General features: G+C 36.0%; 1 protein-coding gene across 2 annotated transcripts; it reads right to left on the bottom strand.

Moving 5' to 3' along the window:
• Positions 1 to 7,892: 7,892 nt before the first annotated feature.
• On the bottom strand, positions 7,893 to 16,529 carry LOC139696390 (radial spoke head 1 homolog). 2 transcript variants are annotated; one of them, XM_071595137.1, is made up of 3 exons: positions 14,154 to 14,446; positions 13,561 to 13,707; positions 7,893 to 8,864 (listed from the first exon to the last, which is right to left on the bottom strand). In XM_071595137.1, exons 1-3 carry the CDS (start codon positions 14,338 to 14,340, stop codon positions 8,506 to 8,508), a joined length of 693 nt encoding a protein of 230 aa, XP_071451238.1. In that variant the 5' UTR covers positions 14,341 to 14,446; the 3' UTR covers positions 7,893 to 8,505. The 2 variants fall into 2 exon arrangements, 1 of the variants encoding a protein (XP_071451238.1); XR_011702613.1 differs by lacking the exon at positions 14,154 to 14,446 and adding an exon at positions 16,372 to 16,529 and having other exon boundaries at positions 7,897 to 8,864.
• Positions 16,530 to 17,847: the final 1,318 nt, after the last annotated feature.

Below are 17,847 nucleotides of genomic sequence, written 5' to 3'. Positions count from 1 at the left end.
AGCTCGTGTGCAATAAAATAACGTTGGTATAGTGGCTACAAGAAATAATAAAAATATAGAAGCAAATTTACTCTTTTTCTGTAGGATGGTTGATACCGATCTGTCCTGTGGAAACGCGAGATATTACATTCTTTCTTCGTGCGTTGGACATTAATGCATGGTAGAATTGCTTACTTTTACGCAAAAACTAACATAAACCTCATTACAGCATAAATAAATGCACACTCAGACATGCCAGCCTCATTGCTACCAGTGTGTGCCAAGTTTTTACTGACTATTATAAAGATACTACCGCAATTTAAAACATACACCAGCTCAACTACGGATTAAAACAAAACTGATTATTTAAAAACAGAAAACAACATTAGCCTCCTTCCAGGTATTCTAAGAGGTATGCATTACGTTTTGGGAAGATAAAAAATGACTACTCCATTTTACGAACTGCATATTCTCCGGATTGAGAGACCTTCAAATAATACACAAACGTTTTGAAATTCATAAGAAAACAAAGAGGCTAAAACGAAATTTCCAAAGAATGCGATACAATTGAATTAGACTTATATTTCAAGAAGAAAACTTCACGATTGCCTTGCGATGCCTTGATTTCTCGGCACGGTCAAGAAAGGTTCGCGTACGGTGCGCATGGCTAAACCTGCAAAAGAGGGTTTGGGGAGAGAGAGGGCCATAAAAGGGGATTAAAACGAAAGGTCGCCGAGGGCCCCCTTAGCGAGCTGCGTAGGCGAAAATGGAAAAACCAGGGCCCGGGATAAGAGGGGAATTCTCAGAAGAGGACTGGGGGAAGGTTAAGAAGAAATGAAACGCCTTGTAGTGACACCGGGGTTGTCTCAAAAAGAAATATAGGGAACTCCTAAACTGCTAGTTATTTGGTGGCAACCACTGAATATTATTATACGTAACCAGCCAACTGCGTTTTTTAAGAGCATTATATCGGTTCATTTACGCAGAAAATGACAAGTTACTCAACTGAAACACCCCATTAAAAATCCAAAAACACGGAAGAATGAACACATATACAGGCAAGTTTTTACAATTAATGCTATGCCATGAACCGCTGCCATGACTTAAAATAAACAGCGATTTTTAAGGTTTAATACTCAGATTGTAACTAAAAAAATAAACCATCATGTCACGGTGGACGACTTAAACGTTAGGGAATGTTAAAAAGAATCCCATTAAATATCATTTAAAACACTAAGTGGGCCAATGTGAATCATTAAGAATAAGCAGCTGTGTTACAACAATTCCCTAACATTTTGCAAGTAGAAACAAATTGTGATTTTTCGCCTTCCACACGCATGATTCAAGGTTTGTTTACATATCAAATAACATTTAATGGCTATCAATGCAAAGAGTGATTCATTGGCAATGCTTTAGTTCGGCATGAATGTTATATAGAAGCTTTCTTACCTCTAAACCAGGCTGATTGATGCTAGTATTCCGTAGTTGTTGCCCCTTCTGGGCTCGCTTCGAAATAACCCTCCCTCCAACTAACGCAACCCCAACCACTGCCCTTGCAACACACTACCCTACAACCCCCGCCTTTTTCAAAATGAGTTTACAGAACGCATTGCGCTATTCTTTGTTTTCTACGAAAAAAAGTAAATATTGTAATAATAATAATAAGTTTATTTGTCCAGAGACTGCATCATACAAAAAATTGTACACATAGTATAGGACACGTTAAGGCTTTAAATATGACTAGGCACGTCAAGGCATTAGTGTCACTAAAATTATTGTTCCCGTAGCTGCACACCCATTCTCCCGTATTACTCTAGTATTCTGTACATCTTGTTATTGACAATGTAGCTTTTTCTTTCGTATCTTATTTCCATCATGGAAAATAAGAAAGATTATGACTTGGGCTATCCGATCGCTAGGATTGGGAAATTGTTCCGAATCGAGAAATCAACAGGAAAATGTATTGGAAATGGACAGCTGGTGCAACAAAATATGCAAGCATTTGTCAATGTTTTGTGGAATGATATTCCATTGATTTAAGTACACAGTTAAACCCACATCACAGTTCATAAGATCATGTATGTTGCATTGAAATATTTCTTTTGTCTACGAATGAACCCGTAAATCACCTTCGTGATGAACACTCATCATTGAATGTAAAAATGATCTTGAAATTCTTGCTGACTTATGCTTTTTTGAATTTACAATTCTGCAGCTGCAATTTGTATATACTGTCCAATAAGTAAGTCTCAGTCAAAATGATTTCCCCTTCATTTGATGGAAAAAATAGCGTTGCTTCTCGCTGTAGAATGCGAGATGAGAACCTACTGGTTAGATGCAATACATCTACATTAGCAATAATTTGTTTATTTCTTATTCAGATGCAGCTTGTGCTCAGAAATGCTAAATGGTTAGCGCATATAACCATGACAATAACCGCCCAGAGAGTGCAGTACAAACCAGTATCTAGCGATTATTAAATTCATTTGTCAAAAATTGCCTTTAACTGATGACAAGTTCGATTAAGCTGTATCAATCGAAATAAACAAGTCATAAAACCAGTCTGGTCTTTCTTTGATCACACCTTGTATAACATGTACACAACAGCCATTTGGCCTCAATTTTGCCCATAAAAGATCTCTGAAGACCTTTATCTGCGTACTTTGTTATTCATACAATGACATTAATTGAAGTTGAAAGAAAGAAGTGATTGAGAAGTAAGAAGGGAGATTCCTTTCCAAATACTGACACAAATACCCTATTTGTGTTCAGCATATCATCAGAACTCATCGTTCTTGTTGCATCCCATAGAAACAGAAATTCCTGAATCAATGTTGTGCCTTGTTTCTGTATATATTAATAACTTATTTGAAGGTAGTTTAATTGAATTCAAATTAACCCCATGAAAAAATGTCATATCGAATAATATATGATTAAAAAATAACCTCCATAATTTATTCTCAACAAGGATGATCCTTTTGATGCCAAAATTATTATTTAAAATTTGTACAATACAATAACATAAAAAAAATATTATCTCATGGTATAGAGTGAAATTACATCATATATTTATTAAAATCATTAACATTTTAGGGGCTCTTAATGTTACCTACTCGTATATCATAATTTGATTAATACAAGTAAATATTATGAGAAGGCTTATTGTAATTTTTAACATTAAATTTTTCTGATGGACTCAATTCCCTTTATTAAACATAGTTTACAATACAAAACATGGTATTTAACTACTTATCATTCGCTAATGACTACAACGACTGCACTTGGTAAGTAACAGAAAAAAGTGATTTAAATTAACAATGAGTAAATAGAATCATTGATTATGAATATAAAATATTCATATTTGCACATCACACATTTTTTATCTGTCATTTTTAAACATTTCACCCCAAAATATGTGTATAGTTAATTGAAATAACTGTAAGTAACCATTGTACATTTAGTAAAACAAATAATGGTATAATAAGATTGGAGACAGGACAAATAATAAATGTACAGCATTTCAAATACTATTTTCTCCATCAGAAATACCTTTTTTGATTGCATGAATATCTTTAGCACTTTTCGTGAAATTCAAAATGTACCCAAAATCTTAATTCCGAAGATGATGAATGATTCAGAATCCAAAATGCAGTTCAGAGGGTAATACATTTGCTTTTGTCATCATGACTTAAGAACTCATTTAGGATATGTTCACAGTTTACAATATAAAATGGTAATTACGGTCCTGGTCAAGGCAAATGATTTTTGTTCTCTGATATTGTTGCATTGAAATGCAGATTAGCGGATGACTATATTTAAAGCTACCGCAGCCGTATTTTTCACGGTTTCATGAATTTAATATCATGCCTTAAATCTTGATTCCAATGGTGGTGAATGACAGAACATCCAAAATGAAATAATTTCAGAGGGTTTTACATTTCCCTTTGCCATTATTACTTAAGAACTTTCATTTAGGATATGTTCACAGTTAACAACATACAATAGAAATTAGGGTGTTGATTTGTTTCTGTGGTTGACCAGAAGATGGATATGTAAAATTGTTAGAATAATGCCTCGTTATTTAGATACAAATGCTGCACATACTCCTGAGAGTGATTTGCTTGGGAATGAACCAGATATAGAGCATCCTCACCTAAGAGTACTCTTGCTACATCATAAAATTTCCCCCATATTTCAGCAGCTTCTCTTATTGTCACATGAAACACCGAGTTTCCTACTTGATTAGGGGCAAATAGAAGTTTGTGGATATGTTCCTTGGGTAAGAAATGCACCAGAATATTGAGCATGTATCCCACGAGCAAAGTATTGCTGTAATACTCCATGAAATGCAGCATATTAGGTGAAATTATTATAAAGTCAATCACTTTTCCCTCCAGACAATCCAACAGGCCGCTTAAACTCAATTGGTCTCTATCTAGCTCAACCTGCTTGTGAAAGGCTGCAAAGAAATGCTTTAACTTATTCACAGGAATCTTAGAACCATAAAATCCACCAACCAAACCATCTTTGTCAGGCTGAAGATGATCCCCCAGGTTGTATATGTCCTGAGATTTGACTTCCTCAATTGTCTGGTCCACCACCTCCCAAAGATTTTTGTACGAATTAGCAGGTTCATTTAGTTTTGATAGCCACTCACTGCAGTAAAAACCTTGAGCAAATCATATTCTTGAAGTAGATTGCAGAGGGGTACCACAGCATTGTACAATCCCATTGGATAATATTCTCGGGGGCATGGCTTCTCATTTCCATATTCACGTACGAATAGTTGAAGTAATTCAGTATCTGCAATAAGCTTATCCCTAGCAAGGTTTGAAATGAATTCATGGAAATCAAATCCAACTTCCTCCCTAAAATTTTGGCTGAAACTGTTAATCAACCATTGTTTTTGTTGATTTGAATCCGTCAAGTCAACAGCCAGATCCCAAACAAACTGAAGGACACCTGGTTGCTGCCTCAATGTGGAGTTGACCAATGATTGCAGTGAGGCCCAAGTACTGTTTCCTAATGATTCCACACTGCAATGCCACTTCCTGCATAACAGTTAACACACTTCCATTTCAAGGAAGGGGGGGGGGTGAGATAATCAATTTAAAAGGAAATGGGAAATACTTCTTTGATTTTTTCATAATTGATGTTCTCTGAATGAAAAGGGAAAATTAATTGTCCAGGAGGAATACATCGCGACTGTTTCAAATTTGCAATGATGCCATATAGATAGATAGTTTTATTCGCCATAGAACAATACATAATTGTATGGGATTCGTCAAAAATTCAATTACATCAATTGTATACAGGTTCTTAGGAATAATAATGTACATGACATATATGAGTATTAAGGATTTAAAAAAGTTGAATTTCCTACATTGGCTCTTTCTGTGTACTCTTGGACGCTATAAAAAACATTATTTAAAAAGAAATGTTTTAATATTTTTTTGAATTTATTTTCTTGGGGGAGTATTCGTTTTAACTCTTCAGGAAGCCGATTAAACAGTAGTCTTCCTGAAACTTCTGGGGTTTTTTTTAGTACTGCTACTCTGCAATGGCCATTATGAAGATTTTCCTTGCCCCTGGTGTCGTACTTGTGAACGTCCCTATTTCTGATCAGTGAAGGTGTTTTCGTGCAGGCATACAATATCACATTATACATATATATACTGGGAATGGTCATGATTTTGTGACATTTGAAATACTCCCTGCAGGATTTTCTTGCATTTAGTTTAAATATAACCCTTAACGCACGTTTTTGAAGTGTGAGTATTCTATTGATGTTTCCATGTGCTGAAATCCCCCAGCAGACAATGCCATATCGAGCTATGGACTCAAATATACCATGATATACTGGGATTAATACTTCTGTATTACAATAGTTGGCAGATTTTTTAAAAGGAAAAGGGCTGAACATAATTTTTTACTACATTTTTCCATTTGAAACCTCCAGGTTAACTTGTATACTTTGGGAGGTTGCTTCACTCATGCTTTCAACTGAGAGAGTTCCAGGGTAAATTATTGATCAAATAATGACATTTCCAAACTGATTTTAACAAGTAGCATTATTGAAGGTGGTGTTACTAAAAATAATAGTTATACGAGTAAGGACATGTAAAAAAATAATTACTGTGTGGTAGTCATGGTTTTGTTAATGTTTTGAAATTTCAATTTAAAGTCAAAACCAATCTAGTCTTCAAATTTTCTTTGGATCATGTCAAGCAGGACTTCTTCGCACAGTTTCATACATTTTAAGTGGCTTTTTCATGTCTAATACTTCACACTTCAAAAAAGTTATGAAGATAATTTTATCAAGATCAAAGGTAGTGAGGGATTTTGTCAAAATTTTTGACACATCAGCAGAAGAAGAATGAATTAATTTGAAGGGTACTGTTTAATTGTGGATGGTGCATGGAGAGGAGGAAGTGGAGGTTTAGAGAGGAATAGGCTTCGAGGTGCCAAGGGATGAGAGGCAGGAGTGACTTAATGTGGAAGGGGTAGTTTAATTTAAGACTAAGAAAGTTGGGGAAAAATTATGTAATGACATTTGTTCAAAGAGTCCAGATGAAATGACAAATAACCACATTGTTGATAATTCCATTAATTTGCTGTGCATTTGATGCAGTGGGACAGAAAAACGAACCTTGCATGAAAGTTTGTGGGCAAGGGCATATTTTGGGACCGAAAACTGAGGGAGAAGCAATGTAGGAGAAAATATGGGTACTAGTTTCGCCAAAGTAAAATTATGAACACTATGGTGGGACAATGTTTGGATGACATATTTTTGGGTGCACATTAAAAGCAGAGAATGAGGATATGATAGTGTTCCTGATGGGATTAGAAATCTCATGAACAGGTGATGTTTTATTTATTTAAATGCCATTTTCAAACTCGTATTAATGTTATTTTCGGAGGGAATACAAATAATATAAATTGTGCACCGATGGACTGAAATGAGAAAAGAAGACCCGCACTCATCTCCAACACTGAACATTACATCGCCAATGCATGTGCACCCTATCACTCATTAGGCAGCAAGTATGCAATGTAAATTGAATACATGGAGCCCACAGGTAGTATCATTTGACCAAGGAAAAGGAGGATTTGAAAATTTCTTGGAATAAAATAGAGATAAACGGTTTACTCAACAAATTGAGTAGCTTCTGGCTTCAAGTAAAACTTTTGTATTTTTCAATATATTCTCCCTAGGTACAATAATGTACTCATTTGTCCACTTTGTGCAGCAGTTAAATGTGAAAGAGCAGAACCATCTAAGTCTTCTGAAAGTCTGCTTGAATGATCTTTGCTTTCATACCTTTCTTTACAAAGTATTTAATCACTGCTCGAATCTCAATTTTTTCCATCTTCACAAATCACTGCACGGGAACAACAGAGAGGCATCTGCACTACAGATATCTTCCCAGAGCACTGACATGTTGACTCATAAAATATTACTGCGCTGGAAACTCGTGGGTAGTAGTAGTAATAAGGGGAGGCGACCGACAGCTGAGGTCATTTGCGCCACAGGGGATGGACAGGAAAGGATGAAAGGTGGAGAGAAATCCGGCGTCGGCATTAGCCTACTCTTTATGAAAGGTGCCAAGGGGTCCACAGCTTAACGTCCCATCTGATGGTCGGCGTACTCACTCAAAGTGCCCTCCACAAAGCACCTCAAGTAGGGATCGAGATACCTCTGAAAAATATTCAACACCGCCGGGATTTGAACCCGATGAAACTCATTTGGCTAGCACTTTCATCTGGTGGTGATTCCAAGAACCTTTCAGACTACCCTCAAAACTGTATGAAGGTAAAAGTTCAATACCAGGATTTCTATAAACTTTGATGAAATCTGTTCCTGTTAGATTTGAAAAACATAACAGTTTTAGGTTTAACTTTGTGGATTTCCTTCATTATGAGGGTAAAAAGAAACTTTACACTGACACAATAATGCTAAATAACATGCTGCACATCATCATCAGGTAGCATACATCAACATTTTTTCAACTTATATAGTCCGGCTCCAAGAGGGGAGTAAGGGAGAGGAGAGGGGGTAGGGTAGGGGGAGTAAGGGAGAGGAGAGGGGGTAGGGTAGGGGGAGTAAGGGAGAGGAGAGGGGGTAGGGTAAATAAATATAAAATGAGTCAATGAAACAAATGCATTATCAAGGAATTTCATATCTCAGAGGAATGACTGTTTTGGTTGCCCAGTACCAATTTCTTTGAGTTACAATATTTTGAAACAAAATATGAACATAAATTGTATTGAATATATACATTATGGAAGCACTTGCTGTTCAATATAGTTAGCTGAGCCCAAGTAACAGAAAAGAGTCCCATGCACTCACTGTGTACAGACTGATTGATAAGTGAAACGAAAGTAATGTACTGAGGGCAATTGATTTAATCAATTAAATCAATGTAGAATAAAAATATAAATGAATTAAGAAACTTAAAAAATGTTGATGTTTCATTATTATTATATGAAAATAGCTGCCGAGTTTCCATGTTAATGAAAAGTTTCTCAATTTCCAAGATGTTGAACATCATCATCCTTGAGTGTTGCTTGTGTGTTCTTTTCTGGTGATTTCTCTCTTGATAGAATGGGAAAAGAGAACTTAGGTATGGCGACCTTGAGAGGAATGCTGGCCTCAGCACTTGCCGTTGTAACTCGCGGGATGTGTTTCCCAGTGACCTTCCATTCCCTCGGGATGAAATGGTGGACAGGAAGCATTGTAAGATGGCTGCTGCTTGTCTCACCAAACCATTTACCCCCACATCTGTCAACAAAACTCAAGTGGGGTGATGAATCCTCACCTTCTTTGAGATGGTTATCCAAGAACACTGCATCAATGAATGTGGAGTCAGGGAAGGTATAACGCCCTGTGGCATGGAAACAAATTCATTTTGCTTGAAAGAACCCTCACTTGACACTTGTGCCATAAATATTTTAAAATTTCACACAAAATTACTTCTGAAAAAATATGCCATGATCAGTTCCAGACAGAGTCACATGTCTCAGTCTGGAACTTTGGATATTTCATATGCAAATTATGTGCGAACTAGTAATTATTTTTTTATTTAAAGAGAGAAAAGGGTATTTACATGGTAACTTGATTCCTGTGTTTGCAATCATGAATTATCTATTGCCTCAATCAAGGATAGCAAACCTTTCGGCGATTGAGTTCCAATGTTTATGCACGTAATTGAAGTAAACCCTTGACTTGCACACCAAAACAATCGAGTGATCACTGTGAAATTTCCCATTATATCCAGCCAGCTCAGCATGCCAAATTAAATGTGGGCTTTAAGCCATAAAATATATCCGCAGGATTGCAGATGGTGATTCAACATCCAGATATGGATGGTAAATAAGTGACCAATAATTAGCAGCATTCAGTGACCATAAGAGATGTATTAAATTGTTCCAGGCTCAACTTTGGGGGTGCTTGTGTTCATCAAATGAAAAACAATGCATATTTCCATGTACGTAAATAAAGAACGGTGGAAATATTAAATTTGTTGTCTCAGGCATAACTTTGTGGAATTTGCATAACATATTGAAATGTGATGAAATAATTGACTTTGTAATTCCACACACTTTATTTAAAAACACGACCCAGGTTTCGACGTTGAACGTCATCATCAGGTGGTCCTCATAGAAGCACGCTGGCTATATATACCTTCTGATCATAGGAGGGGGGGGTTGGTCAGAGAGGGAGGTTGGAGGGGTAAAAATATGTTCTTCATTTGATGACCGTAAGAGATCCTTGTTGGGTAAGTTGGCAGAGAAATCCTACCAATACCTAAATAGGTGAAGAATTGATTTTGTGGCTGCTGCCAAACAATACGCTACCATCTATTGCCTGATGGAGGTGGCAGCGGGCCTTCTTTATACAAGTGACGGTTGGGGCCCTGGTGGTTGGTACTTCAGCATTAATGTCACCACATGTGGTCGAAATTATTTTGGCAGCTAATTCACATTGAAGAAGAAGGAAATACGAAACCAACACACTACTCAAAATCTCGCGGATCAGTTGAACAATTCTTCTTTCCACATTTTACTTTGTGAAACAATTGGTGTGTTAGAGCCCTCATGAGTCTAATATTGACGAGGTCAACTAGCCCACCATTCAGACCTCCTAGCCCAGCGTGCATGAGAAAAATCTGTGAGGGATCATTTCATTTTAAACAAAAAGATTTAGAATAAATCTCTCACCATCTTTGATCCTGATGAAATTGTTATCTTTATTACTTTGTTGGAATGTTAAATATGGGGAGATATGAAAAATAAAAAAAAGCCACAAAATATATGAAGAACCATGTGAAAAAGTGCTACTTGACATATTTAAAAGAAAATTTGATGTAGCTTACAGAACTATGAGACTTGATGACTAGGTTGGTTTTGACTTTTATTTGAATTAACATTTCAAAAAGTTAACAAAAACATGACTAACACAAAGTAATTATATTTTACATGTCCTCACTCGCATCGCTATTATTTTTAGTTATAACTCCTTAAATAATGCTACTTGATAAAATCAGGTTCAAACGGTCATTAGTTGACCAATAATTTACCCTGGAACTCTCTCAGTTGGATGCATGAGTGAAGCAGCCTCCCAAAGTACGTGGCATCATTGCAAATGTGAAATAGTCTCCATCTATTCCTCCTGGACAATTCATTTTCTCTTTTCATTCAAAGATCGTCAATAATGAAAAAAAAACAAAGAAGTAATTCCCATTTAATCCCCTTTTAAATTGATTATTTCCCCCACTACCTCGAAATGAAAGTGTGTTAACTGTTTCGGAGGAAGTGTTTGCAGTATTGCAGCATGGATGAGTTCTTTGCTGACAAACCCACAATGTGTATTTTAATCTATCATTACATATCTATAATATTGCTTATCATCTCCATGCACCTGCATAAAGTGTAAAGTATAATTGTGAAGCTAGTATAGCAGCACAGGAAAAACTCTACTTAAAACTTTCCATAAAATAGAGCAGTGCATTGTTGAACATTCTCTTCAATAGTAAGTGCCTCAAGAAGGAAGCAGCATACATACAGAGCCGCACCATATCTTTGTCCATAACGGCCAAGAGAGCAAGATGCAATGCAAAAGTCCAGTGGTTAAGGGAAGAGCTGGAACTGTGGTATGTCATTAGAGATTCTTACTCATATCATTTACATTGCCTGCACCTAAAACTTTGCTCCAAGCTACATCTGGCAGGGTGGACAACTTTTGCGGATGACGTAAAAGGACCAGAGAGTAAAATCTCCTCTCATAAATTTGAATCCCAGAGGAAAAAACTAGGTATTATTTTAACAAATTCACCACAAAAATATCCTTCGGTTACATTGCATAACAGTTATCGAATGGCATCAAACTTTATTCCGGACGCAAGAGTTATCAACCTAAGTCACCATACGTTCACTAAAGAGGAGATGATTATCTTCAAGACAGGTTTAAAGCTTGTTCCCCAAAAAAGTCTCTGAATCCAACATAAAGAATTTAGCCACCAATTGTGAGGTTGCACTGCGGAACAAATCTCTGACCATCAAACAACAAGTCTCCAAAATCATCATGACTTTGTTGGACAAAGCAGTGCCTTAACTTCCTGTGCTCCCAGCCTCCAACAGCACGCATCCACCCTCTGACAGATGAGGAACACCATTATGAAGGAAGACCTCATCATCCAGAAGGGAACTAAGGAAGCAGCGTTGGACAAAAGTGGGTGCAGGCAAAAGTGCTGGAAGTTCATTGAAAACGAATCGATCACTCTTGTATCAAAAGACCGAACCATGACTTTTTGAAGTGAAGTGAAACATGCAGGGTTTAACTCTGATTTGTTTAATGCTAGAGAAATATCGTCCATAATACAAATGAACCCCTCTACTCCCAGGTTGTATAGACCACCCAAAATACATAAATAGGCGGTGCCAATTGGACCCGTGGTTTCAGCGGTGACTACCCCCGCACGCCTTCTGTCACACTAATTAAACATTATGCTCCAACACTACTCATGATTCAAGCCCAAATATGCAGTTCAAATTTCAATTGAACAAGCCAAAAAGCCTAAAGAAATTTATGTTCCGGGTAAAACAACACTAGTTTCTTTTGATATTAATAACCTGTTCACTCATGTCCCCAAATCCGAAGCCTTACTTATTGCTAAAAATGTACTCAAAGACTCCAACATTGCCCCAAATATTTCAAATGAATTAATCGTTCTCATAAAAATGGCAGTTAATCAAAATTATTATACCTAACCCAAATTGTTATATCTAAGCAGATGGTCTAGTTATGGGTTTCCCACTTCCCCCCTCCTAGCCAAAATATTCCTTAATTTGCTAGAAGAATCTTCGTTCAGTACTGCCAATAAACACCGAGAAAAAGTGTAGTATTGGTTCTGCTACATAGATGACATTCTCTGCCTGTGGACAGGGTCAAACCGCCAGTTAGATTCCTTCTGCAATTACCTCAACATGATCCATCCTTATATTTTCTTTTCCATAGAAAAAGAAGTTAATGGCACAATTAATTTCTTAGACCTGGCAATCACCATTAAAGAAAATAGAGGACTCTATTTTCAGGAAACCCACATACATCGATCATATAATTTCCAATTATTTCACCAACCATTTTTTGCACAAATATGCATCCCTGCACTCGAAGATCAACTGTCTCCTGCACACCCAGAAGCCTAAGATCATGCCAGGAGTCACAAAAAGCAAAACACCAATTCCCTCTATGCAAAGCACCTCTTATCTCGTAAACATAATAGAAAATTTGTCCCAGAAATACTACATATCCTCCCTAAAAGATTAAAAATGGACACTAGAGCTAATTGAGACTCGAAGGCACTTGGCAGATCCCATTGCAATACTTTTTAATGAGCCATTATATGCCAATCCCTCCCTCTCATTTCCAAAAAACTGACCTCAAGGGTAAACATATCCAACGGTTCAACGTACTCAGTTGCATCTATGCCTTGACCAGACCCTATGCAGCATCATAGCCAAGACCCTGCCGTTCTTCCATTTTGTTTTCTTTTTCCTTGACCACTGACTTTAACTTCCGAAAACCCACCGACCCAACACCAGCCACCCCTCTCCTCGAGGGTAAACAAATCCAAGGGTTCTAAGCCTCCCCCCCATCTTAAACTCAGACCAGACCCAATGCTTAATCATAAGCAAGGCGCCACTGGGCCCTCCTTCCCTTAACTGAAAAAACCACGGCCACCATCTTTGAAGTCCCACAAAACCCGACCCCCCTCCCACCTTCAACTTCCCCCCCCCTCTCCTCTGTCCAAAGGGTATATATTCAACAGCCGTATGTTTAATTTGTACCTGGTGATGCTGCAAGTCAGTGAAATTGTTGTTAAAATAAAGTCTGTCAAAAATTACAAACTAATTCAATATGGACATTATTGTAACTGTTTTTATTTTGTCATCTTTCATGTATTTTTTCCCTTTGCATTCATGTAAATAGTCCAATACTGATGATTACTTTGTCTTTTGACCATTTTGGACAATGAAGCATCAGTATTTTTGCCATCACTGTTATTGTAGGGTTCTCACCTGGTCCATTGTATTTCATACTTTTAAGAAAGCCAGAGTAACTGGAACCATCTGGAAACTGTACTTGGGCCTTATTGCAATCAAGAATATCAGACGCCCAAGAGCCATCATACACATGTCCATCAAATGAGGTGTAAACTCCATTCCCTGTTGCAATTAATAGTTCACCATTACCAGCGGCTATATAATATCATCCCATCAGGATTCTCCAAAAATTCCAAGACCAATCAATGACAATAAAAATATAATACACACACATGACATGAGGATATAAAACTATTTAACTTAACATAAAACAATAATTATGTAGGTAATCATAAAAAAATGATAAATTAATTAAGATCCATGCCAAAAAGAAAGACTAGTACTTTTCCACAGATTTTGCCAGCTCAAAATTACCAGTGGACTACTAATGAAAATTTTAAATCTGTAGAAAAGTACAAGTCTTTCTTTTTAGGATGGACATTAAATACTTCCACGAAGTGAAGCCTGAAACAATAGAATAAAATACTTAAGAGTTTATAAATGAATGTTCTTATACATTTTTCAATGTATATTCTTTTCTATTAACATGAATAAAGGAATAGACTAACCTTCTCGATAAATTATACCAGTTTTTAAGGCCTTGAATAACCCCGTATATGTGTCTCCATTATAAAATGTAAAATGCCCACTTCCAATGCCACAATTAGGATCAAATGTAACGTCAAATTTGTTGAAAACCTTCGCATCCATGGAGCTATTTGAATCCTCATTATTCGTTAAGGAATTGTTATCCATCTTTTGTCATTAGAATTTGAATGGTAGAAACAATTTTTTTCTTCTGATTGTTTTAGTTGAATCTTCCCTAAAAGAAATTCACCGCAATGAAGCTATTCAATAAACGTTCCCATGTAATCATATGTGACACAACAAAAGTACCTGATTTAAAGAAAAAGCTGTTCGACCTATTAAAAAAATTATATATATATATGTATATATATATATACATTATATATATGGAAATGGGATAGGAACATATTTATTAAAAGGGATAGGATCATATTAAATTCGTGATCTGCTTGATTCCGCCTTCCCCCTCTCCTGTGTTCGTCCTTTGTGTGTTCCTATCCCTTTTCCTTATATCTGTTTCAATATAAATGAGTATTTGTTCGCCGTTTGGCGGGATTTTGTGTTTGAATGTATATATATAAATAAATATATATGTGTGTGTGTATATATATATCATCACTATTTCTTCTGTTCTGTTATCAATACATCTTTGAAAAAGAAAATGCTCTTCAGCAATGATAGAAATTTATGTAATATCTTCATCTGAAACTGTTTGCTCTTCCTCCACGATATCATTTCCCAACTGTCCTGTTTACAAATCCAGAATAAAATTGCTCTGTATGTATTTTTCCTTACACAATTCGTTCCAACTTAATGCAAATTCCTATCCACCAATTATTATGTCTTCATTTTTCTATCCCAAAGGATTGTGAGGTTATGAATGTCTTCCAGGTTATGTAGGGAGCTTTTTCAGTGTTTCTCTGAAGCATAATTTTCTCAATATCTCTACATTTGCCCTCAGTCAATTTTCCTCATTTCTTATGTTTATCAAATCAAATCATTTATTAGCACATTACATTTACTAAGTTTCGGTAGCTGGCAGCTACCCGCAAATAGGTGCCTTGTCCAACACGTTTAAAAATAGAACAACAAATTACAAAAACATACATACAAATACATAATATACAATATTTTAACATCAATTACCTTAAAAAAATTCCTGTATTGAATAGTAACACTTTTCAATTAAAATGTTCTTTATTTTTTCCATAATACTGTTTGTAATTATACCATCAAAGTGTTTTAATCTTACCCTGAATAATAATAATTTATAATTTCTTTATAATTTGCTACAGCCTGTATATCATTACATTCGTCCGTTTCCTTTTGAATTTTATTATTTTATGCATTATTCCAAGACATCTACCTTGGATCCTCCATAAGAGCTGAGGGTAGCCCATGAGTACTTAATTCTGTCCTTTTTTCCGTATTCAGCCTTATACGTATAAATGATTTTAGTTCCCCACTTGCATTCTCAACAGTTTTATTTATTAGGCAATTATTGATATATCTTTGTAAAATCTAGGTGACTATTTTTTTAATTAAATAAACTGAAAATTGTCTAATGCTCATCAAACCTGTTTATTAAACATCTACGATAAGATATGTTCGAAATCCGGCCTCTCCCTCAGATAAAGCATAAAACCAGTCATATAAGCTTTCAGAATTGGTGGACGATTTAACGTCATTTTTCCCGCCGTCCTCTCACATCGACACGAAGTTTGCTCTGCATAGATAAATGAATCATAAGGCCAAAAAGTGTGTAATAATCTTTCATGAACCATCGTTGCGTTCCTTGATTCAGAGATCAGCGGAACGTCGTGTCAGTCGATAAACTTAAATAACATGACCTATTTTCTCCAGAAAAATTCTTTTAGGTGAAATTTATATGATGAACCATAAAAGTGACAACTGACGCTGTGGGATAATAGTTCACCTTACCTTAGTGGGTTCTTTCGTCAGAAAAAGAATGATAAGTCTATATTTTCTCGTCTAAGAAGTCAAAGCTCTTCTACACCGCGTCCATTAATAAACGAATTTACTCATGATAAATTCGTATTCGTTATAATAAATATTCATATACCTATTTCTTGAGAGGTTCCCGTGCACCATTTCGTCTGCTTCTTGAACGGCGTATCACTATTCGCTAGTGTTCGCTAAATTTTTGGACCGTCAGAACGCGATAATTTTCATACATACCTGTACCATATACGAAGCTGGCGGTTGCAAATAACACTCCGACCCCTTAAGGAAACAGAGATGGACGGTCAGACTCCAGACCGCTCACTCCTAATAATTGCAGGCGGAGTTACAAATTGTGGCATCAGCAAACTCCGCCTGACGGAGTGACTCGACTCTCTAGTTCGTAATAGTCTTATGAATGTTTGCTCTCTTTATATGGTTACCATGGCCCACTCTCATGATAAGAAATTTAACTCAACTTTATTTAGAACCTCCGCTCAAAGAGGGTGTTGTTTTACAATTGGACCACGACGTAGTTACATTTTGGGCAATAGGTAGCGCTGGCGTGACCTTAATGCGCGCCTAGGCTCTCATTCTTTCTTAAATTTATTCTCCGTATTTTAAATACCACCTTCGACATAATAATCATTTTTCCAATTATTAACTTTTTTCCATACAAAAACGAAGCTCCGACATTAGGCTTGGGTGATGTTCACAGGAAAGATAAACATTTCATTGGCCATTATATTTATTGAACGGAAAAACAATTTCAATTCAAAAATCACATATTATGAATAAAAAATGGACCTCACATTTAAATTCCTATATTAACTACAAATCTCTACATTAGTAACGCCAATTTTTGGTTGGCAGCACAAAAGTTTTCTAATGATGTTTCCATGTACCTGGCTCTGCATTAAGAAAAAGAATTATTTTGAAATTGTGGCAGTTTGCTAGGAATTGTGCTCTTAAGAGAAATGTGCATGAAATCAGTATTAAAGTTATTTAAGACCATGGAATCACAAAACATAATAAAAAAATAATTATTATGGCTGAATATTCTTCTACCACTCAAGATGATGGCAGCATTTCTCTTATTTCATAAAAAAACCCACGTGGAAAAGATATCCCCAAGAGGCATGTGAGAGACCCAAGTAGTTCCTGTTCATTGTGCACAGATTGAATAATGTGAAAGACACAGCACAAAAAAATAAATCAACTGCAAAAAATATAGGCCAATATTATTCATATCCTGTCTTTATAATATGTGAAAGTAAATACATGAATACAATCTGAAGAATTAGAAACAAAGAGTGAATTAAATCCCAGGGTTATTAAAGGCAGGCAATGTAAAAATATTGAAATTAAATTTAAAATACTTCGCCTTTACCCAAAAAAAATTTTTTATGTGGAAGGGCGAAGTATTTTAAATTTAATTTCAATATGAAGAATTTCCACCGAGTCATGCCAGAAACTGTTTCATTTAATGTAAAAATAATTAATTAGTTAATTTTATTCATCTCTGTACAAAACCGCTTAATGGGTACTTCAATAATAACTGATAGGAAAAAATTCTCAAAGTTAATTGTACGGGATTGACATCTGAAAAATTGAAAATCAACTGCCTCTGACAGTATTGCGGTTATTAAACTGAACAAATTTTTCCTGTGATCTAGTTGAGTGACCGCACTCCTAGCTGCAGTGATGCATTGG

This window comes from Hetaerina americana, unplaced genomic scaffold, assembly GCF_022747635.1.
Source record: "Hetaerina americana unplaced genomic scaffold, ioHetAmer1.1.p SCAF_7, whole genome shotgun sequence".
NCBI lineage: Eukaryota > Metazoa > Arthropoda > Insecta > Odonata > Calopterygidae > Hetaerina > Hetaerina americana.
This window is presented reverse-complemented; position numbering and strand designations above follow the sequence as displayed.